This window comes from Scyliorhinus torazame, chromosome 2, assembly GCF_047496885.1.
Source record: "Scyliorhinus torazame isolate Kashiwa2021f chromosome 2, sScyTor2.1, whole genome shotgun sequence".
Taxonomy (NCBI): Eukaryota; Metazoa; Chordata; class Chondrichthyes; order Carcharhiniformes; family Scyliorhinidae; genus Scyliorhinus; species Scyliorhinus torazame.
This window is the reverse complement of record NC_092708.1, coordinates 360,116,608-360,135,616: the sequence shown is the minus strand read 5'-3', so window position 1 is coordinate 360,135,616 and position 19,009 is coordinate 360,116,608. Positions and strand designations below refer to the sequence as shown.

Below are 19,009 nucleotides of genomic sequence, written 5' to 3'. Positions count from 1 at the left end.
CGGTGAGACGGTCGGCAGGGCGGTGAGACGGTCGGCGGGGCGGTGAGATGGTCGGCGGGGCGGTGAGATGGTTGGCGCGGGGCGGTGAGACGGTCGGCGGGGCGGTGAGACGGTCGGCGGTGCATTGAGATGGTCGGCGCGAGGCGGTGAGACGGTTGGCGCGGTGCGGTGAGACGGTCGGCGCGGGGCGGTGAGATGGTCGACGCGGGGCGGTGAGTTGGTTGGACGGGGCGGTGAGACGGTCAGCGCGGGACGGTGAGATGGTTGGCGCGGGGCGGTGAGATGGTCGCCACGGGGCGGTGAGACGGTCGGCGGGGCGGTGAGACGGTCGGCGGGGCGGTGGGACGGTCGGCGGGGCGGTGAGATGGTTGGCGCGGGGCAGTGAGACGGTCGGCGTTGCGGTGAGATGGTCAGCGGGACGGTGAGACGGTCGGCGGGGCGTTGAGATGGTCGGCGTGAGGCGGTGAGACGGTCGGCGCGGGGCGGTGAGATGGTCGACGCGGGGCGGTGGATGGTCGGAGCGGGGCAGTGAGACGGTCAGCGCGGGGCGGTGAGATGTTCGACGCGGGGCGGTGAGACGGTCGCCGGGGAGTGGTGAGATGTTCGGCGCAGGGCAGTGAGATGGTCGGCGCGGGGCGGTGAGACGGTCGGCGTGGGGTGGTGAGATGGTCGGCGCGGTGCGGTGAGATGGTCGCCACAGAGTGGAGGTTGTGGGAGAGGAGAGGCGGGAGGTGAAGGCAGCAAGGACAGATTGATGGCTTTCAGAGGGCCGCGGAGTGGTGAGACGGTCGGCGCGGGGCGGTGAGATGTTCGGCGCGGGGCGGTGAGATGGTTGGATCGAGGTGGTGAGATGGTCGGCGCGGGGCGGTGAGATGGTCGGCGCGGGGTGGAGAGACGGTCGGCGCGGGGTGGAGAGACGGTCGGCGCGGGGCGGTGAGATGGTCGCCACGGGGCAGTGAGATGGTTGGATCGAGGTGGTGAGATGGTCGGCGCGGGGCGGTGAGATGGTCGGCGCGGGGTGGAGAGACGGTCGGCGCGGGGCGGTGAGATGGTCGGCGGGGCGGTGAGACAGTCGGCGCGGGGCGGTGAGACGGTCGGCGCCGGGCGGTGAGACGGTCGCCACGGGGCGGTGAGATGGTCGGCGGGGCGGTGAGATGGTCGGCGCGGAGTGGTGAGACGGTCGGCGCGGGGTGGTGAGATGTTCGGCGCGGGGCGGTGAGATGGTCGCCACGGGGCAGTGAGATGGTCGGCGCGGGGCGGTGAGACGGTCGGCGCCGGGCGGTGAGACGGTCGCCACGGGGCGGTGAGATGGTCGGCGGGGCGGTGAGACGGTCGGCAGGGCGGTGAGACGGTCGGCAGGGCGGTGAGACGGTCGGCGGGGCGGTGAGATGGTCGGCGGGGCGGTGAGACGGTCGGCGCGGGGTGATGAGACGGTTGGCGAGGCGGTGAGACGGTCGGCTGGGCGTTGAGATGGTCGGAGCGAGGCAGTTAGATGGTCAGCGCGGGGCGGTGAGATGGTCGCCGCGGGGCGGTGAGATGGTCGGCGCGGGGCGGTGAGACGGTCGGTGCGGGGCGGTAAGGTCGGCGCGGGGCGGTGAGATGGTCGGCGCGGGGCGGTGAGACGGTCGGCGCGGGGCGGTGAGATGGTCGGCGCGGGGCGGTGAGATGGTCGCCGCGGAGTGGAGGTTGTGGGAGAGGAGAGGGGGAGGTGAAGGCAGCAAGGACAGATCAATGGCTTTCAGAGGGCCTTCCTATTCCTGCCGCTTGGTCCCTCAAACAAGCACTGTGTGCTTGACAACAAGGACCATCTCCCAGTTTTCCCCATTGCCTCTAATCCCTCGTGATCCCGCATGTAAAACCAACAAGATTCTGTTTTTGGGCTCCCTGCATGGTGAATCCCTTTCCCAACCACTGAAATGAAAATCGCTTATTGTGACAAGTAGGCTTCAAATGAAGTTACTGTGAAAAGCCCCTAGTCGCCACATTCCGGCGCCTGTTCGGGGAGGCTGGTACGGGAATTGAACCGTGCTGCTGGCCTGCCTTGGTCTGCTTTCAAAGCCAGCGATTTAGCCCAGTGTGTGGAATATCAGCAGCAACGGGATGAGCCCCTTAATTGGGAATTGATTTTTTAAAAATTTGTTCGGCGATGTGGCTGTCGCTGGCTGGGCCAGCATTTATTGCCCATCCCCAATTGCCCTTGAACTGAGTGACCTGCTGGGCTATTTCAGAGGACCACACCTGGTAAGGATAGCAGATTTCAACATTCCGCCCTGATTAAAGGCCATCCTTCTCCAAAGCTGCCTCAGCGAGGGCATTAAGTTCCACCGTATGCCTCTGATGATACTGCACTCACTAACGCTGCACTGAAATGCTATCCCTGAAATGGGGTTTGAACCCACGTTTTCTGGCTTGTATTCCAGATGCAAGCTGACCTGGAGGCAGGAATCTCCTCCTGCTTCTGACTGGAATCAGGTCGGCCAGGACTCGAGTCACTTCTACAATTGCAGCCTAAAACTAGTCTCAGGGCCGACTAGTATTCATGTTGGGTGTAATCAAATGTAACATGTAACATTCATTAACAACTAGACACTCCTGTTATTGCAGGGACTGCTTTGTTATGCAACTCATTAAAATAGGGTTAAAGAAGAATTTCTAATTGCAAAACCTTATTAGCTTTCAAAAAACACAAACAGATGTCAAAAAATATTTAACTTAACATTTCAACTTCACAAGTCAAGCAATTCCACTGAGACCGATTGAAATGAGGAATTTTCTTCATAAACCATTGCCAATGCGGCAGACTCTGGGCAGACGTTTAGGGAGGAGATCGGGTGTCTTGGTCACTGCCTGCAGAACCTGTGACAGCCCCTCATCATTGTCTACAGTTTGTTCCATTCAGACTTGAAAGTCCCGCCTGCCTAGAGAAGCCTGCCAATCAGAGACCAGCAGCTCTAGTCAATGGCAGTGCCAGCAGAGAAGCGGTGGTAGTTGCCAGTTCAACACCCACCTCAGGCCCAGGATTATTGCTGGATCCGAGGCCAGAGGTGAGTGATGACAGGAGGAGGATTGCAGGAGGAAGGGCGGTCGCGGGAGTAGAGGGGTTGCTGAGGGTGGCCGCGGTGTGGTGAACGTATGCTATTACAATTTACCACTGTACTGTGTTGTATTATGTTGATGCCCATGTGGGCTCCGCCTGTGGCTCCGCCCCCTCGGGGGGTGGGATATAAACCTGTAAGCCTGTAGGCGGCACTCAGTACAGAGCAGTCGCAGGCAGCCACAGATCTAGTGTATTAAAACCACTGTTCACTCCTACTCATCGTCTCGTGTGAATTGATAGTCCCATCAATTTAATACACTAAGATATCGCAATGGAAGCCGCCCTCAAACCTGACCGACTGGAACTCGACCCACAGGCAGCTGAAGCCAAGGAATCTTTTCGCACTGGCTCCGCTGCTTTGAGGCCTACCTCGCCGCCTCCTCCTCGCCCGCAGTCACCGAGGCACAGAAGCTTAGTTTCCTCCATGCCCAGCTGAGCCAGAGAATCTCCGTACTAATCGAGGAAGCGACCACATATGCAGACGCGGTCGCGATCCTGAAAAGACATTACGTGAGGCCGGTGAACGAAGTGTTCGCGCGGCATCTCCTCACCACTCGTTGTCAACGCCCCGGGAATCGCTGGAGGAATACCTACACGACCTGAGGGTACTCGCTCGAAACTGCAATTACAAGGACGTCACGGCCTCGTAGCATATGGAACTCGCCTTCCTGGACACCAATGTGGCCGGAGTCCGGTCCAACTATGTCAAGACAGCATCTGCTCGAAAAGGGCGCCCTCGACCTAGAAGAATCGGTAAAACTATCCACCTCCTTAGAAGTAGCTTTCCAGAGCCTCAATGCTTTCCCCTCCGACCACGCGATTCCCTCGTGGTCACCCGACCCGAGGGTGTCCCAGGCCTGTGCCGCGCGGCTGCCCGCCCAACCCGGGGGGCCGCCCTGCTATTTCTGCGGTCAGAACCAGCACCTCGGAACGCGACCTGTAGCGACTGCGGCAAGATTTTGACAAAGACTGCTTGGCCCGACCCAAAGCTCCTAAATCGGAGGCCCAAAGCACAGACTCACAGGCCCGCAGCCTGGCTGCGTGCCTGCCGGTACCGCCCCCTTCTGGCGCGTTATCCACCTCGTGCTATCCGTGGGGGCAGCCATATTCAACGGCGCCCGACACGTGCGACCGACGGGGGCCGCCATCTTGGGACCACCCCGCGATCTCCGACCACGCCAGCTACCCGCAGCTTGGCGCTGTCACCCTCGACCGGTCACGGCCCAAGCACCTCAAGAACTCGATGGTGACCGCCCGGGTCAATGGGCACGAAAAGCCCTGTCTGTTTGACTCTGGGAGCACAGAGAGCTTCATACATCCGGACACAGTAAGGCGCTGTTCTCTCCAGATTTCCCCCGCATTCAAAACAACCTCCCTCGCTTCCGGATCGCATTCAGTGCAGATCCGGGGGTACTGTGCCGCGAACCTCGCGATACAGGGCGCCGAGTACGGCAATTTAAAACTCTATGTCCTCCCCTATCTCTGCGCTCCTTTCCTGTTAGGACTGAACATCCAGTGCAACCTCAGGAGCCTGACCCTGAAGTTCGGCGCGCCCCTACCCCCTCTCACCGTATGTAGCCTCACGACCCTTAAGGTCGCCCCTCCCTCGCTCTTCGCGAAACTCACCGCCGACTGTAAACCCGTCGCCACCAGGAGAAGGCGGTACAGTGTCCAGGACAGGACTTTTATCAAGTCAGAGGTCCAGCGGCTCTTGAGGGAGGGGATCATCGAGGCCAGTAATAGCCCCTGGAGAGCCCAAGTGGTGGTCGTCAAGACCGAGGAAAAGAACCGGATGGTTGGAGACTACAGCCAAACCATAAATCGGTACACGCAACTCGATGCGTACCCCCTTCCCCGGATAGCGGACATGGTGAATCAGATTGCACACTACCGGGTTTTCTCCACGGTAGATCTGAAGTCCGCATACTACCAGCTGCAAATCCGCCCGGTTGACCGCCACTACACGCCCTTTGAGGCAGACAGCCGCCTCTTCCACTTCCTCAGGGTCTCCTTCGGCGTTACCAACGGGGTCTCGGTCTTCCAAAGAATGATGGACCGAATGGTGGACCAGTACGGGCTGCGGGCCACGTTCCCGTACTTGGATAACGTCACCACCTGCGGCCATGATCAGCAGGACCACGACGCCAACCTTCAGAAGTTCCTCCAAACCGTCCAAGCCCTCAATCTCACCTACAACAAGGAGAAACGCGTTTTCCGGACAACCCCCGGAGGTGGATTTCCTGGGGAAGACAAATAGGCGGTCATCAGAGGTCTCGTTCGTGGCTGTGCAGAGGAGCAACCTAATGGAGTGGAGCGCATCGGGGAGGACCTCCTGCCAGCGGGAAACTGGGAGACTTCTACACCATAGGGCCAGAACAACCACTGTACTGTGTTGTATTATGTTGACGCCCTTGTGGGCTCCGCCTGTGGCTCCGACCCCTCGGGGGTGGTATATAAACCTGTAAGCTTGTAGGCGGCACTCAGTACAGAGCAGTCGCAGGCAGGCACAGATCGAGCGTATTAAAACCACTTTCACTTCTACTCATCGTCTCGTGTGAATTGATGGTCCCATCACGTGGGTAGGCGGATCGCATGGGGGCGGGGTTGCGGGAGGAGAGGGTCGCAGGTGGAGAGGTATTGCCGGAGGATGGGGGTTGTTGGAAGGCGGGATGTGGGAAGTCACGGGAGAGAGGATTACGGAGGGGTGTCGTGTGAAAGGGGGTTGAGGAAGGGGATGGTCAGGGAAGTATTGGTCATGGGAGGGGGATTGCAGGAGAACGTGTTTTTATTGGGTGGGGGTTTGCGGGAAGAGGGGGTTCGCAGGAGGTCGGAGGTTGATGGGGGGGGGGGCCGTGGGAGGGTGGGTAGTGGGAGAGTGGGTATCCGGGGGACAGGGTCACAAGTGGAGGGCTTCAGGAGGAAAGGGAGCCGCAGGAGGAGGGGTGGATTGTGGGAAAGAGGGGTCAAAGGACAGGGGTTCACAGGAGGGGGGGTCACAGTACTGGGTTCCTGAGAGGGGTGCGGTCACGGGAGGGCATGGGTCAGTGGGTTGCAGGAAGGGAAAGGGGGTGATCTCAGCTGGCCCACCTCTCTCGCATCTTTCAATGAGCGACCATTATGTAGGATCACGCAAGTATCCCTGCATGGGGAGCCACCTACCACTCTTGGCTTAATACCAATGGTGGCAGGACAAGACCCTCAACTGGGCACAATTGCCCATTTATGTTCCTCAGTTGGCACTGGGGTGGGAAGGCCGTCCTTAGGCATTCTAACCACAGTTTCAATCAGTGGAGAAGCGAGGAAGCGGCAGGGTCAACAAATGCCACCCACCCATCTGATTAAATGCCCCACCATCAGCAAACTCACCACTGTGGAAGATGTATGATTCCACCCCATTTTAAGTAATTAGTGTGCTCCTTGGCATTGCCACCCAGGTACCTTGCATATGCCATCCAGGCACTTTGGAGCTGCCACACGGGCACCCTGGGTGGCATTGCAAGGCTGACAGAGGCACTGCCAGGGTGTCAGGCTGGCAATGCCAAGATGCCCGGGTGCCAAGTTGCCCATGACAAGGATCGGACCTGGGCTTGCCCTGCCCTTCAGAGGTAGAGAGAAAGGGACCCGAGGACCCCCTCAAGATGTAAGTTGGAGCATTGGGCAGTCCAAGAGGGGTTGGGAGGTTGGGGCAGCATTTAAAAATGGAAGTGTAGTAAGTGCGGTGTTGGCATGGCGTTCCTTGCCGAGGCCCAAAAAAAGTCCTGGTTGATAGCGGAGATGTTCCCGCTCTGCAGGTACCGAGGAAGATCTGGCTATATGCGCCCAGAACGGGACTCTGCCCGCGCCGGGTAGGAGATCCCCGGTGACGCGGGAAAGTCCCGGCAGGCTGCTCCGATGCCGGGATGCGATTCTCCGTGGCCGACCAGTCGAATTCCCGCTGAGTCCCAACCTGGTACACCCGGCGGGAGCTCGGACCCGCGGCCGCGGTGGCTGTCCTGGTGGGAGGGCGGGGGGGGCTCAGACTCCGTGGGGGCCACCACGGCGTCCAGGCCCGTAATCGGGGGCTACCGATCAGCGGGCGCCCGCGATCTGGAGGGGGGGCTACCTCCTTCTGCATGGGCCTGCTGTGGGGCTCTGCCATGTTGCGTGGCGCTGGAGTGGAGACGGCCGGCGCGCTCATGCGTGGACCCGCGCCGGCAGTGCAGGGCGGCATATTGGCGGCGGGGCAGCGCGCAGCACTCCGGCGCCATGCTGGCCCCCTGAGGGCCGCTGAATCGCTGGGCCAGGAGGCCCGTTGATGCCGGACTGCACCACTTCAGTGTTTACGCCGGCGTCAACACTTAGCCGGGATTTCGGAGAATCCCGGCCAAGCTTTCCTGTCTGCACAATATTATTTTGTTTCCTAATGTTGTTATTCTCCCGTGGCATTGCTCGAGGGCGTAGTAAAATGTTATCTTACTTTCACTGATGATATTCAGGTTTTGTGTGTGTAAAGTACAGCAGGCAGGCAAAGGAACACAGGAATCTGAGCAACAAAACTGGGCCCCCTTTCAGTCAATAACAGGTAACGTACTGCCAATTGAGTGATTTATTTAAAAAAAAAAATTTAAAGAACCCAATTCTTTTTTTCCTATTCAGAGGCAATTAAGCGTGACCAATCCATCTCCCTTGCACATCTTTGGGTTGTGGGGGTGAGACCCGTGCAGACTCGGGAAGGATGTGCCAATTAAGTGATTTCACAATGCCGGAGTCCTGTTCAGTGATGGATCTACAAAAAAATCCTAACGGTAATATGCAAGGTGACCTTTCTTTTGGCTCCACTGTGCTATGTTTTCCACAGGAAAATCTGGGTTTAAATTAATTTAATCTCTCCCCGCCTGCTAGCTGAGAACAGGGTAGAAATTGGATAATTTCCACATTCATAATGAAACAAACTCCTTATATGCTCAGCAAAAGGAGATAGATCGTCATTGAGACTGACACAATGTATGGGAGAATTAACACCTCATGCAGGTGATTTGGTGTCTTTTCAGGCTGTAATCTCCAACATTGGCATGTATTCCCTCGAGTATTGTAGGCCGAAGGGTGATCTAATTGAATTGTTTAGAATGATAAAAGATTTCAATGGCATATCTAAAGAGAATCAATTTCCTCCGGTGAAGAAATCCAGCACTAGACGTCATAGTCTTCTGGATCAGAAGTGCTGAGGCTTTTGGCCAAGGGTGGTATAGGCTTGGAGAACCAAAGGGCCTGTTCCTGTGCTGGATTGTTCTTTGTTCAAGAGTGGGCTCAAGTCCTACTACCAGGCCCCCGGGCAGAATTTGTAGCCAGTCTTCGGGGACGACCACAAAGACAGGCAGGAATGAAAACTTGTGCTGACAACCACAGTGCCGTGGTGGGTAGCCAATTTATAGGATCTAAAGGCCAATTAAGGCCCATTATCAGAGGTGGCTAATACACACACTGCGTCGGCGGGAGGGTGCAAATGGGTTATTTTAAATCATTTGCATCCGATTAATGGGCTAGTACTGGATTCTCCAGGCCTCCATGTTGCTCCTCCCGGCTGAGATTCAAGCAGGTGTGGATTGGTGCAAGTATTTCTCAGTCTGTTCCTGATGCGTTGGACCTCATGGTGGGTCAAGGGGGTAAGTATTTAACGTTGGTGCCCCCAAAGTCCATCAGAGGGCCCCCCACAATGCAAATCCTGCCCATCTCACTTCCCAACACCCCATCGGACACCCCCATAAGAGACGCTCAGCAGAGCCCCATATCAGAGACTCCCCAAATCAGAGACCCTCCAAATCAGAGACCCCAAAATCACAGACCCCCGAAATCAGAGGCCCCCTAAATCCGAGACCCCCAAATTAGAGACCCCCTAATCAGAGAACGCCCCATGAGAGATCCCCCATATGAGAGACCTCTTATATCAGCAACCTCCCATATCAGCGACCTCCCATATCAGAGCCCCCCCCATATCAGAGACCCCCATATCAGAGACCCTCCATATCAAAGCCCCCGTATCAGAGACCTCCATATCAGAGACCCTCCATATCAGAGACGCCCCATATCAGAGACCTCCCATATCAGTGACCTCCATATCAGAGACCCCCCATATCAGAGACCTCCATATCAGAGATCCACCATATCAGACACCCTCCATATCAGAGCCCTCCATATCAGAGACCTCCCATATCAGCGACCTCCCATATCAGCGACTTCCCGTATCAGAGAGCCCCCGTATCAGCGATCCACCATATCAGAGACCCACCATATCAGAGCCCCCCATTTCAGCGACCTCCCATATCAGAGACCCCCCATATCAGAGACCTCCCATATCAGTGACATCCCATATCAGAGACCTCCCATATCAGAGACCTCCCATATCCGAGACCGCCCATATCCGAGACCACCCATATCCGAGACCTCCCATATCCGAGACCTCCCATATCCGAGACCTCCCATATCAGCAACCTCCCATATCAGAGCCCCCCCATATCAGAGACCCTCCATATCAGAAACCCTTCTATCAGAGGGCACCTCTTATCAGAGCCCCCCCCCCCCGCATCCAGCTGTCATCCCTGCCTGGAAGCTAAAGAGCGGTCTCGGCAGAAACAGTTAAAAAGCACTGCTGTTCCATTCACCTGTCTCTTATACCTGCTGCCTCAGTCAGAAGTGTAGAAAGCAGCAGCTGTTACTTCATAGAAAGCCAAACACATCACAAGGCTTTACAACCCCCTCAGATCCTGAGCGGGATTCTCCGGTCCCTCAGCCGTTTTCTCGGTGGCGCACTGTTCACTGGCGACGGGATCCTCTCTTCCCACCGCTTGTCAATGGGATTTCCCATCGAGGCCATCCCACGTTGCCGGGAAACCCGCAGGCAGAGGCGCTCTGCCAATGGGAAAAGATCATCTCAACAGCCGGAGAAGTCCAGCCCCTTTGATCCGCGAGGTTTCTGTTCACTTTCGAAGAGAAATAGCTTTTAGTAGGCTGTACCGTCTGATTTGTGTTTTTTCATCTGTCTTCACGCTTGAATGCATCTCAAGAGCCCATGCTCCAATGGGGATATGTTGGCGGGAGGGGGTTTGATGGAGGGATCAGATGGGGGTCTGATGAGGGTCTCTGAAATGGGGGTGTCATGGGGGGTGTCTGTTGCGTAGTCGGGTCACCTATTGCTCGTGTGCTGTGGGATTGGGTGGGGTGACCCAGCAATTTCTGTGTGTGGTGGGAGGTTGGGGAGAGGGTACCCCTTGTCAGTGGGGAGGCAGGATTTCCATTGTGGGGGGATAGATAGGTTCTTGATTAATAAGGGGATCAGGAGCGGGTGGAGGCTGCCTCTGCCGCTTCTGCCGGCATGGTACTCCACCAGCCCCATAGTGGTGGCAGCTCTTCGGATCTGGGGCCAGTGGAGGAGGCATGTAGGCGAGGTAAGAGCATCGGTGTGGACCCCAATCTGCGGTAACCACCGATTTGCCCCGGGGTACATGGACGGGGGGTATCGACTGTGGAGGAGGGCGGGGATTGTGAGGATGGGGGATCTGTTCCTGGAAGGGAGCTTCCCGAGCATGAGGGCGCTGGAGGAGAAGTTTGGGCTGGCGAGAGGAAACGACTTTAGATACTTACAGGTGCGGGATTTTGTACGCAGACTGGTGCCGTCCTTCCCACGTCTCCCGCCGAAGGGGAGGCAGGACAGGGTAGTTTCTAGGGGAGAGGTGGGAGAGGGTAGAGTCTCAGACATCTACAAGGAGCTAATGGGAGCTGAGGATACGCAGACCGAGGACCTGAAGCATAAGTGGGAAGAGGAGCTCGGGGGGGGGGAGATGGAAGATGGTGTTTGGGCAGAAGCCCTGAGCAGAGTGAACACGACCGTGACATGCGCCAGGCTCAGCCTGATCCAGTTTAAGGTCATGCACCGGGGCCCACATGACAGTGGCCCGGATGAGCAAATTCTTCGGCTGGAGGACAAGTGTGCTAGATGCACCGGAGGGCCGGCTAACCATGTACACATGTTCTGGTCGTGCCCTAAACTCGGGGTATTTGCAGGGATTCGCAGATGTCATGTCCCGGGTATTGAAAACTGGGGTGGTAATGAGCCCTGAGGTGGCAATCTTTGGGGTTTCGGAGGACCCGGTAGTTCAGGAAGAGAGAGAGGCCGACGTTCTGGCCTTTGCTTCCCTGGTAGCCTGGCGACGAATACTGTTAGCATGGAGGGACTCAAAGCCCCAAGGGTTGAGGTATGGCTATCGGACATGGCGAGTTTTCTTGGCCTAGAGAAAGTCAAGTTCGCCTTGAGAGGTTCGCTGCTAGGGTTCGCCCGAAGGTGGCAGCCATTTATTGACTTCTTCGCAGAGGAGTAAGCATCAGCAGGGGGCCGGGGGGGGGGGGGGGACTAGGGTAGAGTAGAATAGAGTAGGGGGATATTGGAGCAGGTCCTTGTGTGAACAGAGTCGTGGGTTGCACTATGTTTAATTTGTGTCTTGACTTCTTTTGTTTTGTACTGTACAATGTCACTTTTTCTATATGCCTAAAATACCTCAATAAAATTGTTTGTTAAAAAAAAAAGGGGATCAGGGGTTATGGGAGAAGACAGGAGAATGGGGATGAGAAAAATATCAGCCATGATTGAATGGCCGAGTGGCTCCTATGTCTTATGGTCTTCTGGGCCAGCCATTGGACCTCGGTATCGGGCCACCTGCTCAAAATGGCTCAAAAGGCCTGGATGAAGGTCATCAAGGCACAATGTGTAGTTTGAGGAGAAGGGCACAAAAAATATATAAAGGGAGAAAAGAAAATGATATTCCTCTCTGAATAATCTTAAAAATATTTCTCACCATTAACACTGAACACTATTAACACTGAAAAGCAACCAGCAGATGTCAGCAGACCTTCCCTTTCAGAGTACTGGGGGCGGGGGGGAGGGGGGGGGTGGGGGCGAAGCGGACGAGCTGCTTATCTGGAATGTTGTAATGCAGAAACTGGAAATTTGCAGACCTCAAGCAGATGATTGAACAGACTGCTGTGGCTTGCAGTCTCTCTCACACAAATGTGTTCTCTACAACAATCAGCCACATACGCACTTGTTCCACTGGTCAGAAATGACCTGTATTTAAGGTGAATAAAATCTTGTTATGTGGAATAAACATTCTAGGAAGCCCCATTTTCCAGCACTCTCTGCTGACATCCACCCCTGCCAACCTTGTCACATTGGTCGGTCAACTCCCAGGAAAGGAAACTGAAAGACTTAAAAGCTAACTTTTTTTTCGCGGGTCTTCAGTTAGTTCGAAATTCTGAGGTGAAGTGGGAAGAAGGAGCTCTGTAATATCAAAGCCAGGGCTATGCACATTGAATCAGCATGATTGCGATTAGCAAATACAAAGCCAGGTGGCATTTTCCCATTAAGAGAATGTATTTTTAATGGATGATCTCAAATTCTCCAGTCAAGTTATTCAATCAGATAATTTATCCCTTGTGGATTTTGTCCATTTACTCTGTTTGATTAATGCACCAATTTAGTACGGTTAATCATTTTTATGCTTCATTTTTTTGTATACAGTAATTGTGAATAAACACTTCAACCTGTAAAAGCTTTAGTTTGCTTTTGACATTCTGCAGTGATGGCAGTTCATATCTTCAGCAGCAGTTTCCACCTCTGTAATATTGCCCATTTCCACCCTTACCTCAGCTCTTCAGCTGGCGCAACCCTCACCCATGCCTTAGTTACTTACAGATTTGACTATGTGAATGCAGGCCTGGCCAGTGACCCACTGTGGTGGTATGTATTAGGGGTAATACGGTACACCATGAATGCCGAGGAGCTATTGGAGGACAGATGCTGGGTCCCGATTGGATCTGCCGCCTACTGGGCTCCACCTGGATAGGCGGGGTATAAAAACCCGTTTTACTCCCCGCAGCTGCATTCTGTGACTGAGCTGCTGGGGAACAAGTCTGAACAAGTCTGCTCAATAAAGCCTCGATTGAAGTTCTTTACGTCTCGCCTCGTGTGTGATAGATGGTGCTACAATTTATTGAGCAGACTTATTCCCCAGCAGCTCAGACCCACTGGTGGAGAAGGTACATCTACTCCACACAAACCCGCAGTTCGCCTACATGGCGTACCCAGACGGCCGACAAGACACGGTCTCTCTGCGGGACCTGGCGCCCGCCAGAGCTTCCCACACCCCCCCAACACCAATCACCTCCCCCTCACTCCCGCTGGTGCACCCTACAGCCACCCCCTTCCCGGGGGGATCGGTTCTCCTCCCAGGCCCGTCCAGGAGTAAGGAAACAGAAGGGGTCAGCGCGATGCTCCCAGAGTCGACCGGACCGGAGCCAGCACCACCACCACCACCCGGGCTGAGACGATCGGAAAGGGCGACCAGAGCACCATCTCGACTCATCGAATCGACTTAAGATGTATATAATTCAGTGGCCCAGTAAAGCGGCATTATTGTAAATAGTTAACGCTGCTAATCGGGTAAAATGTGAATAATTCGGTGGCCCAGTAAAAGTGGCATGGTTGTATATAGTTCAATGGTTAAGGCACCGACCCTGTAAACCCCTACCACCATACCACCCCCCACCCCGCCGGGTTCTTTTTTAACAAGGGGAGAATGTGGTGGTATGTATTAGGGGTAATACGGTACACCATGAATGCCGAGGAGCTATTGGAGGACAGATGCTGGGTCCCGATTGGATCTGCCGCCTACTGGGCTCCACCCAGAGAAGCGGGGTATAAAAACCCGTTTTACTCCCCGCAGCTGCATTCTGTGACTGAGCTGCTGGGGAACAAGTCTGAACAAGTCTGCTCAATAAAGCCTCGATTGAAGTTCTTTACGTCTCGCCTCGTGTGTGATCGATGGTGCTACACCCACATCCTATTCTCTGCAAACTGTAGGTCATCTAAAACTCTGCTGCCGGTGGCCTAACTTGCACCAAGTCCCAATTTCCCCATTACACCTCTGACCTCTGACCCCTCCTTCCGACACGCAAAATATGAGGCAGAATCTGCTCAGCTAAATAACAGTGAGACTGCTGAAGGAGAAACAGCATCCTCTTCCTCTCTGTAATGGACTCGCACTGGACTTTCTGGCAGGCACCAGCGATGTAATACATACACCTGCCTACTCTCACGTACATTAGGTACTCTTACACCGATCAGCGGAGTACATTGCTGCATGTGAACCCAGTGGGATGGTGGCCCATCGATTTTCAGGAATATCCCACGTGAACAAGGTTTTTTGTTTGTTCCGTATTAGTTTCCAGAGAGGTTTCTCAATAGGACTGACCTGCCCCGCGAAGATTCCACAGACACCGATGATACACAGTATGTTAAATACTGCTGAACCAACAATTGTTCCAACTCCGACATCTCCGTGGGTGATAAAGACACCTACAAGAAACATAAAAAGGCTGTGTTATGTCGGATTTGCTGAACTGGCTTTCATTGCAAGAACACTTGCAGTAACTGCTTCTCCTTCGGGGATCTGAGTGATTGCTGGCATTTTGTCAGGCCGCTGGGCATCTCGTCTGCTGGTCAGAGAACCAATGGGTATTCCACCATCCCCCCCACCCCCGCCGAGTTCCATTAGAACCCCCCCCCCCCCACCACCACCAGTTCCATGGGCAAGACCCAATGGAATCAGATTTTTAATATGTGATGGTATTTTGTTACCATGACAGATGTGATAATTTCTCAGTGTTAGGTAATTAGGAATGTCCCAGATATTGCTAATTTGCTTTTCAAGACTGCTTCAAGTCTTGCAACAGCATTGAATTTACACATTACTATCTATTAACGTTCTCTAATAAGCTGCGCTAATGCTTTTACGGACTGGTTAAGTAAGTGCGCAAGACCAGCACAAATATATGTTAGCAGCCCCACAACAGGGGCGACATTTGAACCCACTCAAAACGCATGTGTTTGCACAGATTTAAAAGTGGGCCCAGTTGAGGAATCTAGCTGTGAAGAAGAACCTTTTTATTCTAACCCATTGAAAAGAAATAAAGAAAGAACTTGCAATCATGTGGTGCTTTTCACAGCCTCGGGAAGTCTCAACATGCTTCACAGTCAGTGGGTTAATAAGTATACTTCACTGTTGCAATGTAGGAAACCACATGGCAGGTCATTTGCAGACAGCAAGGGTGCATAAACAGCTATGAGTGGGTAATCTGTTTCTGTTGGTGTTGGCTGAAAGGTAAATGCTGGTCAAGATTTCAGGAGAACTCTAATGCCACGAGAATTCTAATATCTGGTTGACAGGAGCAGATAGGATCTTTTTCAGCTCCTCATGATAGCATTCCTGACTGCTGCACTCCTCCAGTACTGCATGGAGGCACCCGCCTAGACTATTTCCAGTCACTGGAATGGGGCTTGAATTCACAACATTTGGACTCAGAAACAGAGGACAAAATTAAATAGGGCTCTGTGGTCCTTGCACACCTCACCACACCCCTCTCTCCCCCCCCCCCCCCCCCCACCTCCTGAGGGGAGACCAGGAGGGTGGGATGGGGGTTGAGAGCCCACCCAGGGGACAATGGACCACCCAATTGGTCACTTTTTAACCAGAACTATGGCAGAATCTACGTTATGGCCTGGAACTTCAGCAAGGCAGGTAACGGGAGTTGGAACATTTCCGGCTGTGCCCACCCACCTTGGGGGCAAGGTTCCCATAAAGGTGGGATCTTCATTGCCAGGGGGAGGGGCCGATGCAGGCTGGGGTCAGGCCAGCTGACCTGGGATGACGTTCAGAGGCAGCCACGGGGGCTGCCAGGTGTGGAGATGGGCTGTTTAAAAGGTTCACCGCAGTGCTGTGGAACTTTGAGCCAGTTAAAATGAAAACACAAAGGCCCTCCAACCCTCTCCCTCCACCCACTTGGTGACCCTTCAGGTCCTCCTCTGCCAAGCTCCGACCTTCCAACTCCCCTGAAGGCTCCACTTGCACTCCATGCCAAAATATGGCACTTTCATGCCAATTGAGCCAATACTGTCTAGAACCAATGAAACTGAAAAGTTGGATGTGTAACTAAAAGCTGTAAAAAGTAATTCATAACTTTCTCCTATATTAAAAGAAGTCTTCATTAAGAACAAAACAAATCACCCAGTCCTTTAAAGTATCAATAACAAAGACTACAAACACTTGAAACCACATAACTTGTGTAGACAAACATTGTGAAATTGACAGAAGGAATCTGAGAGCTGACCTGTCAATCGAATGATGTTTCTGCTGGGGAGCAGGTATATTAATACTCCAATGAATGTCTGTGGTCTCAGCAAAGCTTACATAATGGTCATTCTCTCCCCACCTTCTGACTGATGATATTTCACCTCATCATGGCCTATCCCTATTCTGAGACTGTGCCCGTAGTTCCATACTCCCAACCAGGGGAAACTTACTTACTGTATTTACCCAGTCGAGCCCTATAAGAATTTTGTACAATTCAATGAGATCACCTCTCATTTTTCTGAACTCCAGGGAATACAAACCCAGTCTCCTCAATCTTTCCTCATAGGGCAATCCTACTATCCCCGGGATTAGCTTGGTGAACCTTCATTGAATTCCCTTTATGGCCAGTATATCCTTCCTTAGGTAGAGACCAAAGCTGCACCCAATAATCCAGATATGGCCTCACCAAGGCTCTATATAACTGCAGCAAGTCTTCCTTAGTCTTGTACTCAAATCCTCTTGCAATTAGACTAACATACAACTTGCCTTCCTAATTACTTGCTGGAGCTTCATGTTAGCTTTCAGTAATTTCTGAACAAGAACAGCTAGGTATCATTGGAGAACAACATTTACCAATCTCTCCCCATTTAAGAAATACTTTGCATTTCTGTTTTTCCTACCAAAGTGGATAGCTACACATTTTTGCACATTATATTCCATTTACCATGTTCTTGCCCATTCACTTAGTTTGTCCAAATCTTCTTGAAGCCTTTTTGCATTCGCCTCACAATCCACATTCCCGCCAAGTTTTCTGCCGTCGGCAAACTTGGAAATATTACTTTTTGTCCCCACATCCAAGTCATTGATATCGATCGTGAATAGCTAGGCCCAATCACTGCTCCTTACCTTACCCAACAAGTCACAGTCTGTCAAACTGAGAATGATGAGCGTATTCCTGCACTGCTTTCTGTCCATTAGCCAATTCTCAGTCAATGCCAGTGTATTTCCTCCAATCTAATTTTGTTTACTAACCTCCTGTGTGGGAACTTATCAAAAGTCTTCTGAAAATCCAAATATACCACATCCACCAGCTCTCCCTTATCTATTCTGCTAGCAACATCCTCAAAAAATTCCAAACATTTGTCAAATACGACTTCTCTTTCATAAATCCATGTTGACCCTGCCCAGACTCCCTAATATTTTCTAAGTGCCCAGTTATCACATCCTGTAGAATAGATTCCAGCAATTTCTCTACTATTAATGTCAGGCTGACAGGTTTGAAGTTCCCTCTTTTCGCTCTCTGCTTTCTAAAATAGGGGGCTTACATTTCCAATCTGCATGAACTATTCTAAAATCTATGGAATTTTGAAAGCTGATCACCAAATCATGCATTATCTTCACTACCACCTCTTTTATCACTCTGGGATGTAGATCATCAGGTCCAGAGGATTTATCGACTTTCAGTTCTGTTAATTTTTCCAGCACTATTTTTTTAACTAACACTTATTTTTCACATCCTCAATCTCACTAGTCCCTTAGCTCCTCAATATCTCAGGGAGGTGTTTTATATCTTCCTCCATGAAGGTGGAAACAAGTATTTGTTAGTTTCCTGCCATTTGTTTATTATCTGTTATAAATTCTCATGTCTCTGCCTGTAATGGGTGCACATTTGTCCTTACTAACCTTTTCCTTTTTACACACCTATGGAAGCTCTCACAGTCCATTCTTATGTTCTCGTCTTGGTTAATTCCATATTCAATGTTCTCTTTCTTTATCAATTTCTCGGTTCTCTTTTCCTGAACTTTAAAACGTTCCCAATCACTCTTTCTTTGATCTGATAGACTCCTTAACTTCTCTTGGTAGCCATGGATCACTTGGTAACTTAAAGCAATGTAAATTTGTTGCAAACCATGTATTAATTCCTTAAATGCTAACCATTGCCTGTCCACCATCTTATATTTTGATATAGTTCCCCAATCTACCACAACCAACTTGTCCCTCATACTTCTGTAGTTTCCTTTGTTTAGATTAAAGACCTTGGGAGCGATTTGATGGCCTTGTCGCACCCGGCTTGGTGACAAGGCTGTTGAATCTCATGATAGGCCTCTTGTGAGATTCGCAACACTCTTGTGGGATTTAACAGAATCTCGCGAGAGGTCATGATCTATATCTCGATCCAGCGAGATCCAGATGAACACATTTAAATGAGCCATTACAACTGCACCATATTTTCCTGGGGCCTGGGAATGAACTGCCTCGCCTGGGGGAACTTGCCATGGCGCAGTTTAGTACTGGTCCACACAAACGGGGACCAGCATAACGCACCTCGGAGGGTCTCCCATGCCATCTAAGACTCTTGAGCAGTCAGGCTCTGAGCAAGGTGGTACTCTCACATTCCCGCTGACACCTGGGCACCCTGGCACAGCCATCCAGACACCCTGGCAGTGCCATCCTGGTGCTACCAGGGTGACCAGTTGGCATTGCCAGGCTGCCAGTGCCAAAGTGCCCGGATGCCAGGTTGAGATCGGGCTGGGGGGTGTCTTGACCTTAAGAGGTGGGGTGAGGGGGGCTCAAGGACCCAGTAAGAGGTAGGTTGGGTGCAGTGGGGGGTCCGGAGGCCCCGGTGGGGTAGCTGAGGAGGGTTGAAGGATTGGGGCAGCATTTAAATATAGCTCCCCGATCCGTGAATATTCTTTCTGCACTGGCGAGAAATGATTGTAAGTAGCCTTGGCGGGGGCTTCCTCTTCAAGGCCAA

At 52.8% G+C, this 19,009-nt stretch overlaps 1 protein-coding gene across 3 annotated transcripts in view; it reads right to left on the bottom strand.

Annotated features, from left to right (window-relative positions):
- Window positions 1-19,009, bottom strand: part of LOC140403986 (sodium/potassium/calcium exchanger 4-like) — a 385,824-nt gene that overhangs the window by 125,464 nt on the left and 241,351 nt on the right. For all 3 annotated transcript variants that reach the window (XM_072492315.1, XM_072492305.1, XM_072492325.1), the window contains exon 6: window positions 14,377-14,480. In XM_072492315.1, the coding sequence (XP_072348416.1) occupies window positions 14,377-14,480 (104 nt within the window). The remainder of the gene's footprint in view (window positions 1-14,376; window positions 14,481-19,009) is intronic.